Source organism: Psittacula echo (genome assembly GCF_963264785.1).
Source record: "Psittacula echo genome assembly, chromosome: 1".
NCBI lineage: Eukaryota > Metazoa > Chordata > Aves > Psittaciformes > Psittacidae > Psittacula > Psittacula echo.
Window position 1 is genome coordinate 647,710 of NC_137735.1, and position 17,873 is coordinate 665,582.

The 17,873-nt window shown below is 58.3% G+C and overlaps 1 protein-coding gene across 1 annotated transcript in view; it reads left to right on the forward strand.

Moving 5' to 3' along the window:
• Positions 1-17,873, forward strand: part of DYSF (dysferlin) — a gene marked incomplete at both ends in the record, with an annotated part of 87,874 nt that overhangs the window by 25,193 nt on the left and 44,808 nt on the right. The window contains 13 exons of the mRNA XM_080620743.1: positions 952-1,066; positions 1,187-1,292; positions 1,956-2,098; positions 3,262-3,435; positions 5,517-5,610; positions 6,076-6,153; positions 11,493-11,674; positions 12,410-12,550; positions 13,643-13,672; positions 14,221-14,247; positions 15,036-15,077; positions 16,592-16,693; positions 17,133-17,294. Coding sequence (XP_080476869.1) covers positions 952-1,066; positions 1,187-1,292; positions 1,956-2,098; positions 3,262-3,435; positions 5,517-5,610; positions 6,076-6,153; positions 11,493-11,674; positions 12,410-12,550; positions 13,643-13,672; positions 14,221-14,247; positions 15,036-15,077; positions 16,592-16,693; positions 17,133-17,294 — 1,396 coding nt within the window. The remainder of the gene's footprint in view (positions 1-951; positions 1,067-1,186; positions 1,293-1,955; positions 2,099-3,261; positions 3,436-5,516; positions 5,611-6,075; positions 6,154-11,492; positions 11,675-12,409; positions 12,551-13,642; positions 13,673-14,220; positions 14,248-15,035; positions 15,078-16,591; positions 16,694-17,132; positions 17,295-17,873) is intronic.

Sequence of the window (17,873 nt, forward strand, 5' to 3'; positions counted from 1 at the left end):
GGCCTCATCCAACCTGGCCTTGAACACCACCAGGGATGGAGCATTCACAGCCTCCCTGGGCAACCCATTCCAGTGCCTCACCACCCTCACAGTAAAGAATTTCTTCCTTAGATCCAATCCAAACTTCCCCTGTTTCAGTTTGAACCCGTTACCCCTTGTCCTGTCACTGCAGTCCCTGATGAAGAGCCCATCCCCAGCATCCTTGTAGGCCCCCTTCAGATACTGGAAGCTGCTCTGAGGTCTCCACGCAGCTTCTCTTCTCCAGGCTGAACAGCCCCAACTTTCTCAGCCTGGCTCCATACAGGAGGTGCTCCAGCCCCTGATCATCCTCGTGGCCTCCTCTGGACTTGTTCCAACAGTTCCATGTCCTTTTGATGTTGAGGACACCAGAACTGCACACAATGCTCCAAATGAGGTCTCACGAGAGCAGAGTAGAGGGGCAGGATCACCTCCTTTGACCTGCTGGTCACGCTCCTCTTGATGCAGCCCAGGATACGGTTGCTTTCTGGGCTGCGAGCGCACACTGCAGCCTGCTCATGTTCGTTTTCTCATCGACCAACACCCCCAAGTCCTTCTCTGCAGGGCTGCTCTGAATCTCTTCTCTGCCCAACCTGTAGCTGTGCCTGGGATTGCTCTGACCCAGGTGTAGGACCTTGCACTTGGCATGGTTAAACTTCATCAGGTTGGCATCAGCCCACCTCACAAGCGTGTCGAGGTCCCTCTTGGAGGTGGGATCCCTGTGGGGCACTGATGTGGATGCTCAGCACAGCTCTGCCAGCTTCTTGCATTGGATTCAATGGTGGGATTCACTGAGCCGGGTGGATGAGGTCTCATGGGAGCTCTGCTTGGGGTAGAAGAGGTTCAGGATGCAATCGGAGGTCGGACGTGAGGCCAGGGTCCCTGTGGGGCAGGAGGGGAGCTCCTGACACTGTGCATCTCCCCGGGGTGCAGGTTGCTGCATGATGTGGATGCCGGGCACTTGAGCTTCGTGGAGGAGGTGTTTGAGAACCAGCTCCGGCTGCCTGGAGGCCAATGGATCCACATGACCGATGCCTACACTGATGTGGTAAGGGTGAAATGGGCAGCTCGGGGTGGTCACCAATGCGGAGTGCGGTGGTAGGAAGCCCCCCTGGGCTCACGGGAGGTTTGGGCATTGTTTGATGGAAAACATCCCTGTATCCCACAGAACGGGGAGAAGGTCCTGCATAAGGATGAGATCGAGTGTCCTCCGGGCTGGAAATGGGAAGATGTGGAGTGGGACACGGACCTAAACAGAGCTGTGGATGAGAAAGGTATCAGGATCACTCCTGGGCCTCCATCCTGGTTTCATCCCCTTTGCCTGTTGTGGTGTTTCCTTCCATGGTCCCATCCAGCACCAGGGATGGTAGCATCCTGTTTGTGCTGTGTGACTGCCCTGATGGCTTCAGGAGAAGAGGGCCAGGCCCAGGGTTTACCTTCTCCACCTTGCTCTGGCTCATTCTGGGGCTATGGGGTGGGCAGTTGCTGGGGTCCCAGCCTCTCACCTGGCTTTGGGTGAAAGAGGAGCGGAAAGCATCAGTCAGAGAGCATCCGAGTATGGGCACAAGGGTTGGGGCTGCCTGAGGAAGGAAGGACAGAGAGGGAAGTCCCCAGGCTGTGGCTTAGAGCCAAGGGCTGGTGGGACACCATGAATCCATCCTCTGGGCATCCCCAGAGGGACACCTGCATTGAGCAGCGGCACGAGCAGGCCATTGTCAAACTGGGAACGTGGGTTGCATCTGGACAAACCTTTGCTATTAAAGTTATTCCAGTCGGGATATGTCCAGATGTCCCTGCCCATGGCAGAGGATTGGAATGGGATGAGCTTTAAAGTCCCTTCCATCCCAACCCATTCCATGTGTGAAGAAGGTTCCTGATTGGAGGGGAGGTTCTGGGGCTCTTCTCCCACCTTCACCAGCTGCTTCCTTCTCCCCGAGGCTGGGAATACGGCATCACCATCCCTCCGGACCGCAAGCCCAAGGCCTGGGTGCCCGCAGAGAAGATGTACCACACCAACCGGCGCCGGCGCTGGGTGCGGCTGCGCCGCCGGGACCTGGCGCAGATGGAGACCATGAGGAAGGTAGGATGGGGCCATGGGAATGAGTCAGGGCCATGTCCTTATGGAGGTGCTTGGCCTTCTGCAGGGCCCTGCTGTGCTCTTGGTGGCCGGGGTGTCCCTGCCCGAGCAGGCAGCAGCCTCTGGTGTCCACCATGGGGGTCAGCACCTCCCAGAGGGGGAGCCCACTGCAGTGGTGCTTGGTTGGGCTGTGGGGTGGGATGGGGACCTCCACTAGCACAGGAACTGGGGAGATCCCCAGTGCGTCCCTGCTCCTGGGCCTGCTTCCCTCTAGGTGGTGCAATTGGGCTGTAAATGCAGCCGCAGAGTTGGGATATTCCCCCCCAAACCATTTCCCCAGGACACTGGTTCCCTTTCCAGCGGTTTTCCATACAGTAGAGGCTGGGAAGCACCGGGAGCCCCTGCCAGCCTGTTTGCCCAAGGGATGCAGGGGTCACAGGGAGCTGACACAGCTCTGGGGAGATAAAGCCTCTATGGGCTTATGATTGATGTCCCACATCAGAGCTGTGGTGGCCCTGGGGGGGATCAGAGGTGGGAAAGATCAGAAGAGAAGGCTCTGGGGAGACCTGGGAGCAGCTCCAGGGCCTGAAGGGGCTGCAGGAAACCTGGAGAGGGGCTTGGGACAAGGGCCTGTAGGGACAGGCCAAGGGGAATGGCTTGAACCTGCCAGAGGGGAGACTGAGCTGAGCTCTTAGGCAGAAGCTCTTCCCTGTGAGGGTGCTGAGGCGCTGGCCCAGGGTGCCCAGAGAAGCTGTGGCTGCCCCATCCCTGGCAGTGCTCAAGGCCAGGTTGGACACAGGGGCTTGGAGCAAGCTCCTCCAGTGGGAGGGGTCCCTGCCCGTGGCAGGGGTTGGAGCTGGAGAAGATTTAAGCTCCTTTCCAACCCAGACCATTCCATGGTTCTGTATTAAGGCTCTTTTCCCACCTAAATGGTTCTTTTCCAAGCTGAATGGTTCTAAGATAGAGATACAGAAGGAGGTCGGGGGTGGGACATCCATAGCAGGCAACAGCTTGAAGAGGCTGGACCAGCTTTGGGTGGGCTCCATCTTACCCCTGGAGAGCCCCGTGCTCAAGTGCCTTTGCCTTTTTGCCGTGCCGGGGTCTCAGCACTGTCAGCGCAGGGGGGCTCCCGATCCCGGCTCTGATTCCCACCCTGTTCCCGGCAGCACAAGCAGGAGGAGCTGGAGGGCGAGGGCTGGGAATACGCCTCGCTCTTCGGCTGGCGCTTCCACCTCAAGCAGCGCCGCACCGACACCTTCCGCCGCCGCCGCTGGAGGCGCAGGATGGAGCCCCTGGAGCGCACCGGGGCTGCCGCCGTCTTCGCCTTGGAGGGGGCCCTGGTGTGTACCCACCTCCCCCCAGTCCTGGGGATGGGATGGGATGGGATGGTCCCCAGGGACTCCTGATACGATGGTCCCCAGGGATACCCAGATGGGATGGTCCCAGGGACTCCTGATACAATGGTCCCCAGGGATACCCAGATGGGATGGTCCCAGGGACTCCTGATACAATGGTCCCCAGGGATACCCAGATGGGATGGTCCCAGGGACTCCTGATACGATGGTCCCCAGGGATACCCAGATGGGATGGTCCCAGGGACTCCTGATACGATGGTCCCCAGGGATACCCAGATGGGATAGTCCCAGGGACTCCTGATACGATGGTCCCCAGGGATACCTAGATGGGATGGTCCCCCAGGGAGCCCTGATGAGATGTTCACCAGGGACACCCAGATGGGATGGTCCTCAAGGACCCTCGATGGGATGGTCCCAGGGACCCCTGATATGGTGGTCCCCAGGGATCTCAGATGGGATGGTCCCCAGGGATCCCAGATGTGATGGCCCCCAGGACCCCAGATGGAATGGTCCCTGGGGACAGCTGGATGGGATGGTCCCCAGGGAGCCCGTATGGGGTGGTCCCAGGGACCCCTGATATGATGGTCCCCAGGGATCCCAGATGAGATGGTCCCAAGGACCCCAAAGCCCATTGTCTGCCCATTGCTATCTGCTGCCTGCACCGCTCTTTGCTTAGCCAATATTCTGCTTTCTTAATTCCCTGGATTTCATAATCCTTTGCCTTTTCCAATAACTAAATGAGAACCAACCACAGCAGCACAAAGCCCCTATTATGGGATTTCTTATCCCCCCCTACCTCCATTTGGCTTTATTTCCTCCTCCTCTGCTCTGTCCTTCAACCCTGGCCAGTGTTTGAACCCAGCATCTCCTTTGGGACGTGAGCAGCTCCATGGTGTTCACAGGCATCAGCCCTGAGCTTGTGCTTGCCTCATAGATGGGGGTCCCAGCAGCTGCCCACCTCAGTGGGATCCCATCTTCTCCCCTTTCCCCCTGGGGCCCGTTGATGGGATCTTCAGCCGGATGCTTCCTCCCTTTGCATCTCAGCAGGGAAAATCAGGGAGGATTTAGCTATAACATGGGGTGTGTGTCCATGCACATCCATGGGGCTGTGCTGGGTCCCCCCATGCCCTTCCCTAGCTCTGGAACTGGATGCAGGGTGTCTGATGGGGCTGTTGGGTCTCTGCTTGATCACACACTTCACCTACAAAACGGGCCTGCGGGTTGGCTGCTGATGGACCCATCTGGGGTCCGCCGTGTGCTGGGGGTACCAGGGGATGTGGGGGACACCCAAGGGAGGAAAATCCCTTCCCCATGTGTGGGGCAGAGGCTGAAGCAAAGGGGAAGAGGAGGAAGAGCCCCATTAAAGCCATGTGGCACCGGCGCTTTGCTCCTGGTGATGCTGATGTGGTGCCAGGGGAGTCCCGGTTGCTTTGAGCATCCCCTGGTGTCACTGGTGAGCTGCTGAGCCCCTGCCTGCCCCCCCCAGGCTTCCAGGGGCTGCCCCTTCCACCCTCCTGTGCCTGGCTTTGCCTTCCCATGCCTTGCTTGTCTCCCCCTTCCCCAGCACGCACTGCCCTGACCGTCCCTGATGCTCCTGTAGACCCCAAGGCATGGAAAGGCGAGGGAAGGGAAGGGTGCTCAGGCATTGGAACAGGCTGCCCAGGGCAGGGCTGCAGGCACCATCCTGCAAGTGCTCACACCCCGTGGAGATGAGGCCTCAGTGCCATGGGGCAATGGTGGCCTTGGCAGTGATGGGAACGCTTGGACTGGATGAGCTGAAAGGGCTTTTCCAACCTCATTGATTCCACGATAATAGGAAAATATTCAAAGATGAAGAACGCTGAACCTTATGGAAAGACTTTTCCATGCTGATGGGGTGCTGGGAGGTGGCCTTTGGGCTGCTTTCGTTGCCCTCTGGGCTCCTCTCTGCTTTCCTGGGGCTGAAGAGCCTGAGGGTCCCCCAAAGGGCTTCCAGGAGGCACTGGGAGCCCCAGCTCCTCTTGGACACCCATGTGGATGCTACCCCGGGGTACCCATCACTGACCGTGCCTTGTTTCCTCCTGCAGGGGGGAGTGACGGACGACAAGAGCGATGATGGCAAATCCATCCCCACGCTCAGTTTCGGTGTCAACAGACCCACCATCTCCTGCATCTTTGACTGTAAGGCCCCAAGGGATGGAGGGGAGGGCGATGTTCCCCTGCACTGAGGTCCCCATAGCTCAGTGTTCCCATCCGCTTCCTCTCACCCACCTCGAGTGCAGGAGGTGGGGAAGGATGGGGCATGGTTTGTCCCGCTGAGAGCATCAACATGCTCAGGGCTCGATGCTCCCTTGGGAAGCCATAGGGAGGATTAAGCCAACCTTAGACATGAGCCTGGGGCTGGTTAAACCCCAGTGGTAAATGCTCCATCCCTGGTGCTGTTCAAGGCCAGGTTGTACAGAGCCTTGGGTGACATGGTTTAGTGTGAGCAATCCATGGCAGGGGGTTGGGACTGGATAAGCTTAAGGTCCTTTCCAACCCAACCCATTCTGGGATCCTATTCCCCTGGTGCCCTGCATTGCTCCATAGGGAACAGGACATGGGAACAAAATGCATCTCTCAGGTGCTTCTCCTTCCTCTGTGCAGGTGGGAACAGGTACCACCTCCGCTGCTACATGTACCAGGCGCGGGACCTGATCGCCATGGACAAGGACAGCTTCTCAGGTAAGCCCAGATGCTCCCCTCCACTGACTGTGCTTGTAAGGAGTGTGGTAATGAAGGCTGGGGGTGGTGGGGTCCGTAAAGTAAATCTGGGGGTGTTTCAGCCTGGAGAAGGCTCTGAGGAGCCCTCAGAGCAGCTCCAGGGCCTGAAGGGGCTCCAGGAAACCTGGAGAGGGGCTTGGGCCAAGGGCCTGTAGGGACAGGCCAAGGGGAATGGCTTGAACCTGCCCGAGGGGAGACTGAGCTGAGCTCTTGGGCAGAAGCTCTTCCCTGTGAGGGTGCTGAGGCGCTGGCCCAGGGTGCCCAGAGAAGCTGTGGCTGCCCCATCCCTGGCAGTGTTCAAGGCCAGGTTGGACACAGGGGCTTGGAGCAAGCTGCTCCAGTGGAAGGGGTCCCTGCCCGTGGCAGGGGTTGGAGCTGGAGGAGCTTTAAGGTCCCTTCAACCCAAACCACTGTTTCTATGATGCACTGATGTGTAATGAGCGGTGTTCAGCAGCCAAGCAGCAGAGGACGTGGGCACGAGGTTTCCTAAGCCTGGGAGCTTGAATTCCCATCAGCCAAAGCACATCAGTTTCAAGAGCTCTCATGTGAGAAGCCAACAGAACCCAACAGTTACCCAGGGCAGATCTGAGGCAGAGCTGTTCACTTTGCTCATAGCTCCTTCTCCCTGACCCAAGGTGATGCTGGGTGGCAGGAGGTGATGCTGGGTGGCAGGAGGTGATGCTGGGTGGCAGGAGGCGATGCTGGGTGGCAGGAGGTGATGCTGGGAGGCAGGAGGCGATGCTGGGAGGCAGGAGGCGATGCTGGGTGGCAGGAGGCGATGCTGGGTGGCAGGAGGCGATGCTGGGTAGCAGGAGGTGATGCTGGGTAGCAGGAGGTGATGCTGGGTGGCAGGAGGTGATGCTGGGAGGCAGGAGGTGATGCTGGGTGGCAGGAGGTGATGCTGGGTGGCAGGAGGTGATGCTGGGTAGCAGGAGGCGATGCTGGGTGGCAGGAGGTGATGCTGGGTGGCAGGAGGTGATGCTGGGAGGCAGGAGGTGATGCTGGGTAGCAGGAGGCGATGCTGGGTAGCAGGAGGCGATGCTGGGTGGCAGGAGGTGATGCTGGGTGGCAGGAGGTGATGCTGGGAGGCAGGAGGTGATGCTGGGAGGCAGGAGGTGATGCTGGGTAGCAGGAGGCGATGCTGGGTAGCAGGAGGCGATGCTGGGTGGCAGGAGGTGATGCTGGGAGGCAGGAGGCGATGCTGGGAGGCAGGAGGTGATGCTGGGTGGCAGGAGGTGATGCTGGGTAGCAGGAGGTGATGCTGGGTAGCAGGAGGTGATGCTGGGTGGCAGGAGGTGATGCTGGGTGGCAGGAGGCGATGCTGGGTAGCAGGAGGCGATGCTGGGTAGCAGGAGGCGATGCTGGGTAGCAGGAGGTGATGCTGGGTGGCAGGAGGTGATGCTGGGTGGCAGGAGGTGATGCTGGGTGGCAGGAGGTGATGCTGGGTAGCAGGAGGTGATGCTGGGTAGCAGGAGGTGATGCTGGGTGGCAGGAGGCGATGCTGGGTGGCAGGAGGCGATGCTGGGTAGCAGGAGGCGATGCTGGGTAGCAGGAGGTGATGCTGGGTAGCAGGAGGTGATGCTGGGTGGCAGGAGGTGATGCTGGGTGGCAGGAGGTGATGCTGGGAGGCAGGAGGCGATGCTGGGTGGCAGGAGGCGATGCTGGGTGGCAGGAGGCGATGCTGGGAGGCAGGAGGCGATGCTGGGAGGCAGGAGGCGATGCTGGGTGGCAGGAGGTGATGCTGGGTGGCAGGAGGTGATGCTGGGTAGCAGGAGGTGATGCTGGGTGGCAGGAGGTGATGCTGGGTGGCAGGAGGTGATGCTGGGTAGCAGGAGGTGATGCTGGGTGGCAGGAGGTGATGCTGGGTAGCAGGAGGCGATGCTGGGTGGCAGGAGGTGATGCTGGGTAGCAGGAGGTGATGCTGGGAGGCAGGAGGCGATGTTGGGTGGCAGGAGGCGATGCTGGGAGGCAGGAGGCGATGCTGGGTGGCAGGAGGTGATGCTGGGTAGCAGGAGGTGATGCTGGGTAGCACGGTTGGGTAGCAGACAGCTCCAGTGCAGCACAAATAAACCAGAGCAGAGGGCAGGGGTGTTCATAGTGGCACATTGCCCCAAACCACCCCCCTGTGCAGCAGCATCACTGGGAGGGTTCTGGGCTGGTGTCTGATGGAGCACAGGGAGAACCCTCCATGAGATGTGCTCAGAGGTGGGAATTAGGACCTCGGAGCAGACGGGCACCTTCTTCTCCAGCATCTTCTTGGTATTTGTGGTTGCATTGATGTGCCCTCAGCATCCAGCTGCTTGAATCCTTGCAGGGAATGGGGGCAGCAGCCTCCTGGGTGTGGGGAATGCAGATGGGATTTGTCCTGTGGGTTGGGGAAGGCTGGAGAAAGGAAACCCCCTTTTATTAGGCACGAAAGAACTGATTGAAAATGCAGCTGGGGAGGAACATACCCACTGGTGGCTGCTCCCTAAACCAGTCTGGGCTTGTTTGCACGGCTGAACATTGAATGGAGCTGCTGCTCCTCTGCTCTCCATCCTGGGAATGTCGCAGTGGGGCTGGGGGGTTTCTTTGATTTAAAACCAGGCATCCTTCAGACTGGGCTGTGAGAAATGCCCCTTCATGGATAAAAACATGGCTGCAGGTGGAGAGAACGGCATCCTGGGTGTGCTTTGAGCTTTCCATGGGGCAGCTTTCCATGTGCTGCTGCTCAGCACGTCCCCAGCACAGCTTCAGGCACTTCTGGAACTGCAGTCCCTGAGCTGCCGTGGTCTGGACGTGCTGTGCTCGTGTGTTCTGGCTTAGGAAGTGAGGTCAGAGTAAGATGGGGTTTATCTGTTGGGCAGCTCTCGGGGTGCTGGAAGGTGTTTGGGTGTAGGAGGGGTGGGTTTGGGATCATCCTCTTTCAGCAGAGGCTGGAGCATGGCTGTGGATGTGCCAGGAATGGTCCCTTTGTGTTTGAGCTGAGCAGGGACCTGGCAGCTGGAGGGTCCCACGTCCTTCCCCATCCCACTAAGTGGGCCCCATTAATGGTCTGGGATGTCCTTTTGAGGTGGGAAAGCAGGACAGTGGGGATGTTGCTGCCTACCTCTGAGCTGGTGCTGGAGCTGAGGCCGTGCAGAAAGACCCCATCATAGAATCAGGGAATGGTTTGGGTTGGAAGGGACCTTAAAGCTCATCCAGTTCCAGCCCCCTGCCATGGGCAGGGACACCTCACACTAGCCCATGTCACCCAAGGCCTTATTCAACCTGGCCTTGCTCTGTGATGGGGCCAGGTCTCGGACATGAGCAGGTCCTGGAGCAGGTATCCATGGAGCATCCACTCTCCTTTGCAGTGATGCCCATGAGCAGGATGCATCCAGCATCCCTCCAAGGTGTCCCTGACCATCTGCATGAGGATTTGCTCTGAGAGCTGGGCACTAGTGATGGATCTCAAATGGGATACAGGGACAGTGTGGGGACCCGCAATGAGCAACAGCCCACGGGGACCATTGGGCATCACCCTGCTGGGGACCAGCACCGCAGTCCCAAGGAGCTCCTGCTTCCCATTGAAGGAGAGGGGCTTGGGGTGGTCAGAAATGCCCTGGGGAGGAGCAGAGCACCCCAACACTCCCCAGCGTCTGCACCCATCAGGGCCCCATCCCTTCTGCACCTCCACAAAGGGCTGGTTGTTGGGAGCGCTGGGAGCGGGGTGATCTCCTGGCTCCAATCAGTGGAGCAGGGAGGGGAGTCCCTTCCCTTGGAATAAGCCAGCCAAGGACAACATGAGTAACACGGTGCCACAATGTGGAATTGTGATCTCCGGTGCCTTAACAAAGCATAAAAGAGTTCATTAAGGGGGCTCTACACGGTTCTACAAACAAACCTTCTGTGCACGGCGGGGGCTGAACAAAGGGGCTTTATGGAGGCCTCCTTTAAAAGAAGAAGAAGGGGGGGAAAGGCAAAAATTCCACATCCACATCCCTGGTTTTCTTGTTTATTGTAACGCGTTTTGCTTTGCTCCGCCTGGAAGGACGCGTGTCAGTGTGAACAGTGTGAACTTCCCAGTGTGAGCAGTGCTCCCTGCAGCCAGCACCTGGAGCATCAGCCTCCTGAAACACGCCTGCTGCAGGGCCAGATGCCCAGGAAGGGAATACATCCCCCTGGATCTCCTTTATCCTGGGGAGAGGGGAGGGATGGGCATGGGATGCATCCCTGCTCAGCCACAATCCCAGCCTGGTTTGGGTTGAAGGGACCCTAAAGCTCCTCCAGCTCCAACCCCTGCCACAGGCAGGGACCCCTTCCACTGGAGCAGCTTGTGTCCACTGTCCACTGTTGGACACAGCCCCTATGTCCAACCTGGCCTTGAGCACTGCCAGGCCAGGTTGGATGGGGCTTGGAGCTCTAAGGGTTGCATGTGTGGGGTCTGCAACGCTCCTGGCCACCGGCAGGGCTCTTGGAACTGGTTTTGGGTTGAGCTGGGTGGTACCCATCTGGATGCTGCTGGACCCCAAACACTGGTGTATCCGTGTGTCGTGCTGGGTGCCATGTGCTGCCTGTGTCCTTCCATAAAGGCCAATGATGCCTCCATCCGTTGTGGAGGTTGGGCTTTGCAGGCAGCCAGAGCTCTGGGGTTCCCCTGGACCAGTCGGGGGGATGCAGCAGTCGTGGAGGTCTCATCCCTGACGAGGAGCTGTAGGTGCTATCAAGTTGCGAAGGGCGTCCAGTCTCAATGGGGCCTTACAACGTGATCCCATGGCATGTTTCAAACATCTCACGCAGCCTTGACCCTTTGTAAGGGTTAATTCCATAGGATGAGACTCTTCAGCTTCGGTTTTGTGGTTGGCTTGATGGAACCTGCAGAACCCCAAGTGTGAGTGCAGGTGGGCAGGGGGGGACTGCTCCTCCTATCCTAATGTGAGAACTGGGAGTGCTCAGGGGGAGATGGAGGGAGCTGGGTACCGCAGAGCTCCATGGGGGGCTGGTCCTCCACACAGCTCTGAGACCTCACCAGAGGATGCGGTGGGTTCAGGCAGGAGAAGGCCATGGAAGGCACCCCCTGGAGGGGTCCATGGAGACATCACATCCAGCTTGGGAAGTACCTGAGCTGGGAATAACTGGTGTAGAGGGATTAGTGTTGGAGAACTTGGCCTCATCTCCTCCTCAGTTGGAGTTGGCTGGGACATGATGGGAACGTCATTGCTGTCTCTAGAAGATTCCCAGGTCCTGTTCTCAGCCCTTGAATGACCACGAGTTGCTTTCTCCTCCCTAGCCTGGCGGCTCCAATTCATCCTTTGCCTCTTGTCCAACCTCCCTTGCAGATCCTTACGCCATTGTCTCCTTCCTCCACCAAAGCCAGAAGACGGTGGTGATCAAGAACACCTTGAACCCCACCTGGGACCAGACACTCATCTTCTATGAGATCGAGATCTTCGGGGACCCCCAGAACGTGGCTGAGTCCCCTCCCAACATCGTGGTGGAACTTTATGACCAAGACACCTACGTAAGTGTGTTGGCAAGAGCTGGACCTTCATGGTGTGAGTGTGCTGGGGTGGATGGGACAAACACGGCACCATTCCTGCCCTCTGGAATGCAGTGTAACACCTTCTGGGTGACTCAGACACTGAGCTGGACACTCAGAAGACATCTCTGCTAGTGATGTCCTTGGTGCCCTTGCTTTAGTCCCCAAAGCTGCATCTCTACCATGTTTTGCAGCGTGGCCAAATTGACCATGTTTCCTTGTGGGGAAAGCTTGGGATAAGATGTAGAGCGGTCGTGCAAGTAGGGGACCAGGCACTGTGGTTTGCTCAGCAGCCCAAAGGTATCCAAAGTGCCTGGTAGTGATGGCACTTGGGGGGTGCTAAGATAACCCCACACGCAGCGCTGTGTGCAGTTCTGGTGTCCGCAGCACAAGAGGGACGTGGAGCTGCTGGAGCGAGGCCAGAGGAGGCCACGGAGATGCTGCGAGGGCTGGAGCAGCTCTGCTCTGGAGTCAGGCTGAGAGAGCTGGGCTGGGGCAGCCTGGACAAGAGAAGGCTCCTGAAGGGGAGACCTGAGAGCAGCTCCAGTGCCTGAAGGGGCTCCAGGAAACCTGGAGAGGGGCTTGGGACAAGGGCCTGTAGGGCCAGGCCAAGGGGAATGGCTTGAACCTGCCAGGGGTTTGGGACTGGGTGATCTTAAGGTCCCTTCCACCCCAGCCCATGGCTCTCAGCAGCCTCCTGTGCCTGCTTCCTTCCAGGGAGCAGATGAGTTCATGGGGCGCTGCATTTGCCAGCCCAGCGCATCCCGCTCCCCGCGCCTCTCCTGGTACCCTGTCCTCAAGGCCAACAGGAACGTCGGGGAGCTGCTGGCTGCCTTCGAGCTGATTCAGAGGGAGAAGGTGAGCTCCCATCCACCACCTTTGCTGCGCCCAGTGCCTGTGGCTGCCCTTTGCTCGCAGTTGATACCTGGAGGGGTTTGGGAGCCAAAGTGGGTCGTTGCTCTTGCAGCACCCAGTGCTGGCCATCCATGTAAGGAGGCACGGAGGAGGATGCTCTTTGGAGCCAGTCTGGTTGGGGAGACTCCTCATCGTGCCCCATGTGCTCTCATGTGCTTCCCCACCTCCCTGTCACCTCCATGCACCAGCCCTTTGCCTCTTTCATCTCTGGCCTTCCACTGGGCACAGTGCCTGGCTGCAGCCCAGATGTGCCTCTGTGCCAAGGAAAAGGGATACATCGGGATGCTAAACTTCCTGTCCCGCTCCTCCCTCCCAGGGAGGTGTTAATGGGGAATGAGGGTCCCACAGCTCCCTCCTTGGTCTCTCTGATGTAGGTCCCAGCTCTGCTGCTGGAGGGATGCTGTGCATGATGCTGCTGCATCTTCAGGGGTGGATGTGCTGGGTTGAAGCCTTGATGCACCACTGAGGGGCTGCTGGATGGGCATGGGGGGGTGTCTGCTGTGGGATGGGGGCACAGAATCATCTGCAAGCGGCCTCTTCTTTCTCCTTACCCTCTCAGAAGATACTGAACTGGGTGGGAAAGACCTTGGGGGTCCTCTAAGGGCTGTGTCTGATGCTGGCAGAAGGCACTCGGGTGGCTTTCAATTCATTTTGCCTACAGGAAACCTGGAGAGGGGCTTGGGACAAGGGCCTGCAGGGCCAGGCCAAGGGGAATGGCTTTAACCTGCCCGAGGGGAGACTGAGATGAGCTCTGAGGCAGAAGCTCTTCCCTGTGAGGGTGCTGAGGCGCTGGCCCAGGGTGCCCAGAGAAGCTGTGGCTGCCCCATCCCTGGCAGTGTTCAAGGCCAGGTTGGACACAGGGGCTTGGAGCAAGCTGCTCCAGTGGAAGGGGTCCCTGCCCGGGGCAGGGGTTGGAGCTGGAGGAGCTTTAAGGTCCCTTCAGCCCAAACCAGGCTGGGGGAGCTGATGTTTCTCTGTCAGACAGAGCTGAGCCACCCCATGTGTGAATGGAATCCCTGTGTTTTCTCTCCACAGCCGGCTGTGCACCACATCCCTGGCTTCGAGGTAAGGCCCATCTCCTGTCTGCAGCTCCCAGGCTCTGCACCCCTCAGCCCATCCCCTCCCCTGCCCCTGCCGGGTCCCAGCTCCATCAGTTCTCCGTTGGCAGCCCTCATCCATCCATCCTGTCTTGGGATGAAGGAATTCCCATGTAGAGATGCCGGTTTCCTTCGGCTGATGGTAGAGAGCTGCGGTGAGGGGGCAGCTCACTTCTGATCCATGAGGCAGGATCAATGTGTCCCACCCCAGATACAGCTCCTTAGGTGTCAAACACACCACTGCCTTCCCGCCCTGGCATCGTGTCAGCATTCCCATCACGAGGGCTGTGCTTCCCAACAGCTCCAAGCGTGTTGCTGAGCAAAGGCATGAACGGATGCTGGGCTGTAAATAGGTTTAAGCCACCCGCACTGGTTTCTTCTCAAACCTCAGGGTGTTTGGTGTGCAGGAGCTTGGAAAGCATCCTTTGGTGTTCAGTTGCCAGGTACAGTTGTAGGTGCTAGGATGGAATGTGGGTAAGAACTGCTCTAATGCTTTCCTCTCCTCCTCCTCTCCAGAATGAGCTCTCCTCCACGCTGGATGAGGTGAGTCTACAAGCTTTCCTTGTCTCTTCTGCTTGGAGCTTGTCGAGGTTGTGTCTCCGTGGGGCAGCCTCTGCTTTTCACACGAATCAAGCCAAGAGCATCAGGCTTTAGCAGCATGAGTGATCACCAGCAGGACAGGGCAGACGGGCTCCGTGCCCAGCCCAGGAGTGTTTAACCTTTGTGGGATGTGTGTGCATGAGGTTTCCTGGCGTTCAACCCTTCCCAACCAAGCGTGCAAGAGCCAAAGTGCTGGGCTGGCCTTTGGCTGGAACCCAGACAAAATCCCAGTTGAGGTTCGTAGCTTCCTATGGGGAATTCACCAGGAATTGGGGCGTTTGTGGGACTGTTCCAGCTGCTCTGAAGGAAATGCTTCCATCAGGATCATGAGACACTGCTTGGGCAACCTACCCAGACCTTGTGCATCCCATAGAGCAGGTCGTGGGCTGAACCAAGCCCTGTCAGGGTAATCTTGGAACTGAACTAGGGGTACATCTATGTGAGTGTTGGCTTGGTCCTAGGATCCAGTTAGCCCCAAGGTGTGGGAGATGAGCTGGGAGGGATGTGGGGCATGCACAGAGCCTGGCCACAATCCCGTGGGAAGCTGGATGGGATAACCACACTTCGGCAGGATGGGTTTCTTCCATCCAAACAGCATTTCCTGATGCTGTGGGGCTCATTTCTGTGCTCCGTACGGGCCGAGGTGGATGAGCTCGGGTAATCATAACCATCTCTCTGCTCTTTCTCCCCCATTGCTTGTCACTGCCATTTCTGGACGGGGCCCTGCACAGCTCTGCACCCCTGCCTTGTTCTCCGAAGGCCTCCTCCAACGGGTACCTTCCATGTCCAAACACTTCCCTCTCCTCTCTTCCTCTGCCCTTGCCCACAGACCAAGCAAAGTCCCAGCAGAGGCTCCCGAGCTCCTGCAGTCCCACCTGTCCTGCAGGAACCCCATCTACCCCAACTCACCAAGGCTGCAGCCCAAGGGATGATGTCTCCATGCATCATGCAAGGGATCCATGCATCATGCAAGGGATGAGGTCTCCATGCCCTTAGCAGTAAATAAGAAGCCTCATGGAGAATCTGGTTCCTAAATACATCATTTGGGCTCCTGATACACCTGAACAGGCTGGCACCAGACCTCCTTCTCCTGCCTTTGTGTTTGGTACAAGCAGGAACAGCCTTTTGGGGCTGCATCCCCTCCAAGCACTGGGATTTGAGTCCCTTTGAAACAGCATGGCCCAGCTCCACACTCACACTGGGAGATGCTTCCAGCCTGTTTTGACTGGGCTGCTCTGTGCTGACTTTGCTCATGTCTCTTCCAACCCTGTATCAGGGGCAGGGTTGGGTTAGACGATCCCCAGATCTCCTCATTCCACCCTCATTCCCTCTGACGTGTCCTTGTTCCAACCATCCCAGCTGCAGCAGACCCTTTTCACGGATGGCTCCTCCATCCAAGCTGCTGTGTCTGGGAATTGCTTGTTCCCTTCCATCACCCTGAACCCTCTCTCCTCATGCCTCATCCCAGGCCTCACTGCTCATTTCTGTCCCATCTGGTGAAACACTCAATGCTGGTGCATCCAGCTCAGGCCCAGAGGAATGACTCCTGCTGCTGGCAAAGCAAGAGGGGAGCAGCAGGGATTGGGAAGGGTTTGGAAGTGGCAGTGTTCAAGGCCAGGTTGGACACAGGGGCTTGGAGCAAGCTGCTCCAGTGGAAGAGGTCCCTGCCCGTGGCAGGGGTTGGAACTGGATGAGCTTTAAGGTCCCTTCCAACCCAAACCAGGCTGGGGTTCTTTATCTGAGGCCTCTCCTGTGCCCATCAGCTTGGTGGCTGCCAGTTATGGTTCATAGCTGAGCTGGGCCATGAGCAACGGCCCCTCCTGCCCACCTCCATCCCGTGGTGCTGCCCACACTAGATCACTGCTTGTGAGTGGTTGGTCACAGCATCTCACCGTGCCCAGCTCAAGGAGCTGTATTGCACTAATGACCCCCTGCTGCTGCTTCCTCCCCTCTCCTCATCTCTTGGTCCCTGTCTCACCATGGTCCTGGTGTGGGATTGATGTTGTTCCACCCCTTCCTCATCTAATGGAGCTGAACCCCAATGGAGGGCACATCCTCTTAGTTCCCTGGGATGCTCAGGGATTGCTCTCAGCAGTAGATGTTTGATATTTCCAGGGTCAGATTCAATGGAGAGAAGCCCCAACCTTTATCTCCCTCTGTCCAACTGCCCTGGACTGCGGGGAGGAGATGGGTTCTGCAGGGAAGGAGAGTGGTGGGACCCAGCATCAGGAGGGGTTGGTGTCCCCTGGCAGGACCTGATGTGTCCTTTGCCTCTCTGCTCCTGCAGTCTGAGGACTCGGACCTGCCGTACCCCCCACCCCAGCGAGAACCCAACATCTACATGGTCCCCCAAGGCATCAAACCGGTCCTGCAGCGCACGGCCGTCGAGGTGAGTCGTGGAATAACCCCCAGACGTGTGTCCCTGATGGGGAGATGGGATCCAGGCCGGACCCTGTGGATACAGAGTCCCACCAGAGCTGGGGGCTGGTTCTGCTCATGGGTTGTCTGTTAGAACAGTGTTATCTCTCTGTGGAGATGTCAAGTCCCGCAGCCTGGACCGCACTTGCTCTTTAGGACAGGCTGGCTCACACCAGGGTGATACTTGCCCAAAGCAGAGATGCTCCATTAAGAGATGAGCAGTTGCGGACCTCTTGTATTGCTGCAATCATAGGAACACTTGCTGTGTGACCTGGCTTCTCCCAGCACTCCTGTCTTACATGGTTGATTCCTATCTGCTTCATGATCGGGTTTACCTCCATTGCTGAGGAGCTCCATGAGAGACCTGGAGCTGGATCTTTGGCTCAGTCTTTGCTGTCTGTTCCCCTCAGATCCTGGCCTGGGGGCTGAGGAACCTCAAGAGCTACCAGCTGGCCAGTGTCACCTCGCCCAGCCTGCTGGTGGAGTGCGGGGGCCAGTTCGTGCAGTCCTGTGTCATCAAGAACATCAAGAAGAACCCCAACTTCGATGTCTCTGTGCTCTTCATGGAAGTGGTGAGTGCCCTGCGGTGATGGGGTCACAGCAAAGCTGCTTGGGAAGGAGCTCTGAGGGCCCACAGCAAATGCATCTCATGGTGAAGATGTGCTCGTGAGATGCACCTCGAATCCTGTGCTCAGCTCTGGGCCCCTCACTACAAGAGAGACATTGAGGGGCTGGAGCGGGGCCAGAGAAGGGCACTGGAGCTGGTGCAGGGCCTGGAGCCCAAGTGTGATGGGGAAGGGCTGAGGGACCTGGGGGGTTCAGTCTGGAGAAGAGAAGGCTCAGGGGGGACCTGATGGCTCCCTACAAGTGCCTGAGAGGAGGATGGAGCCAGGAGGGGCTGGGCTCTGCTCCCAAGGAACAAGGGATGGGACAAGAGGAACCGGCCTCAAGCTGCACCAGGGCAGGTTTAGATGGAGCTGAGGAACAATTCCTGCCCCAGAGGGTGCTCAGGCATTGGAACAGGCTGCCCAGGGCAGGGCTGCAGGCACCGTCCTGCAAGGGTTCACACCGCGTGGAGACGAGGCCTCAGTGCCATGGGTTAGGGGTGGCCTTGGCAGTGCTGGGGAATGGTTGGACTGGATGGGCTTAAA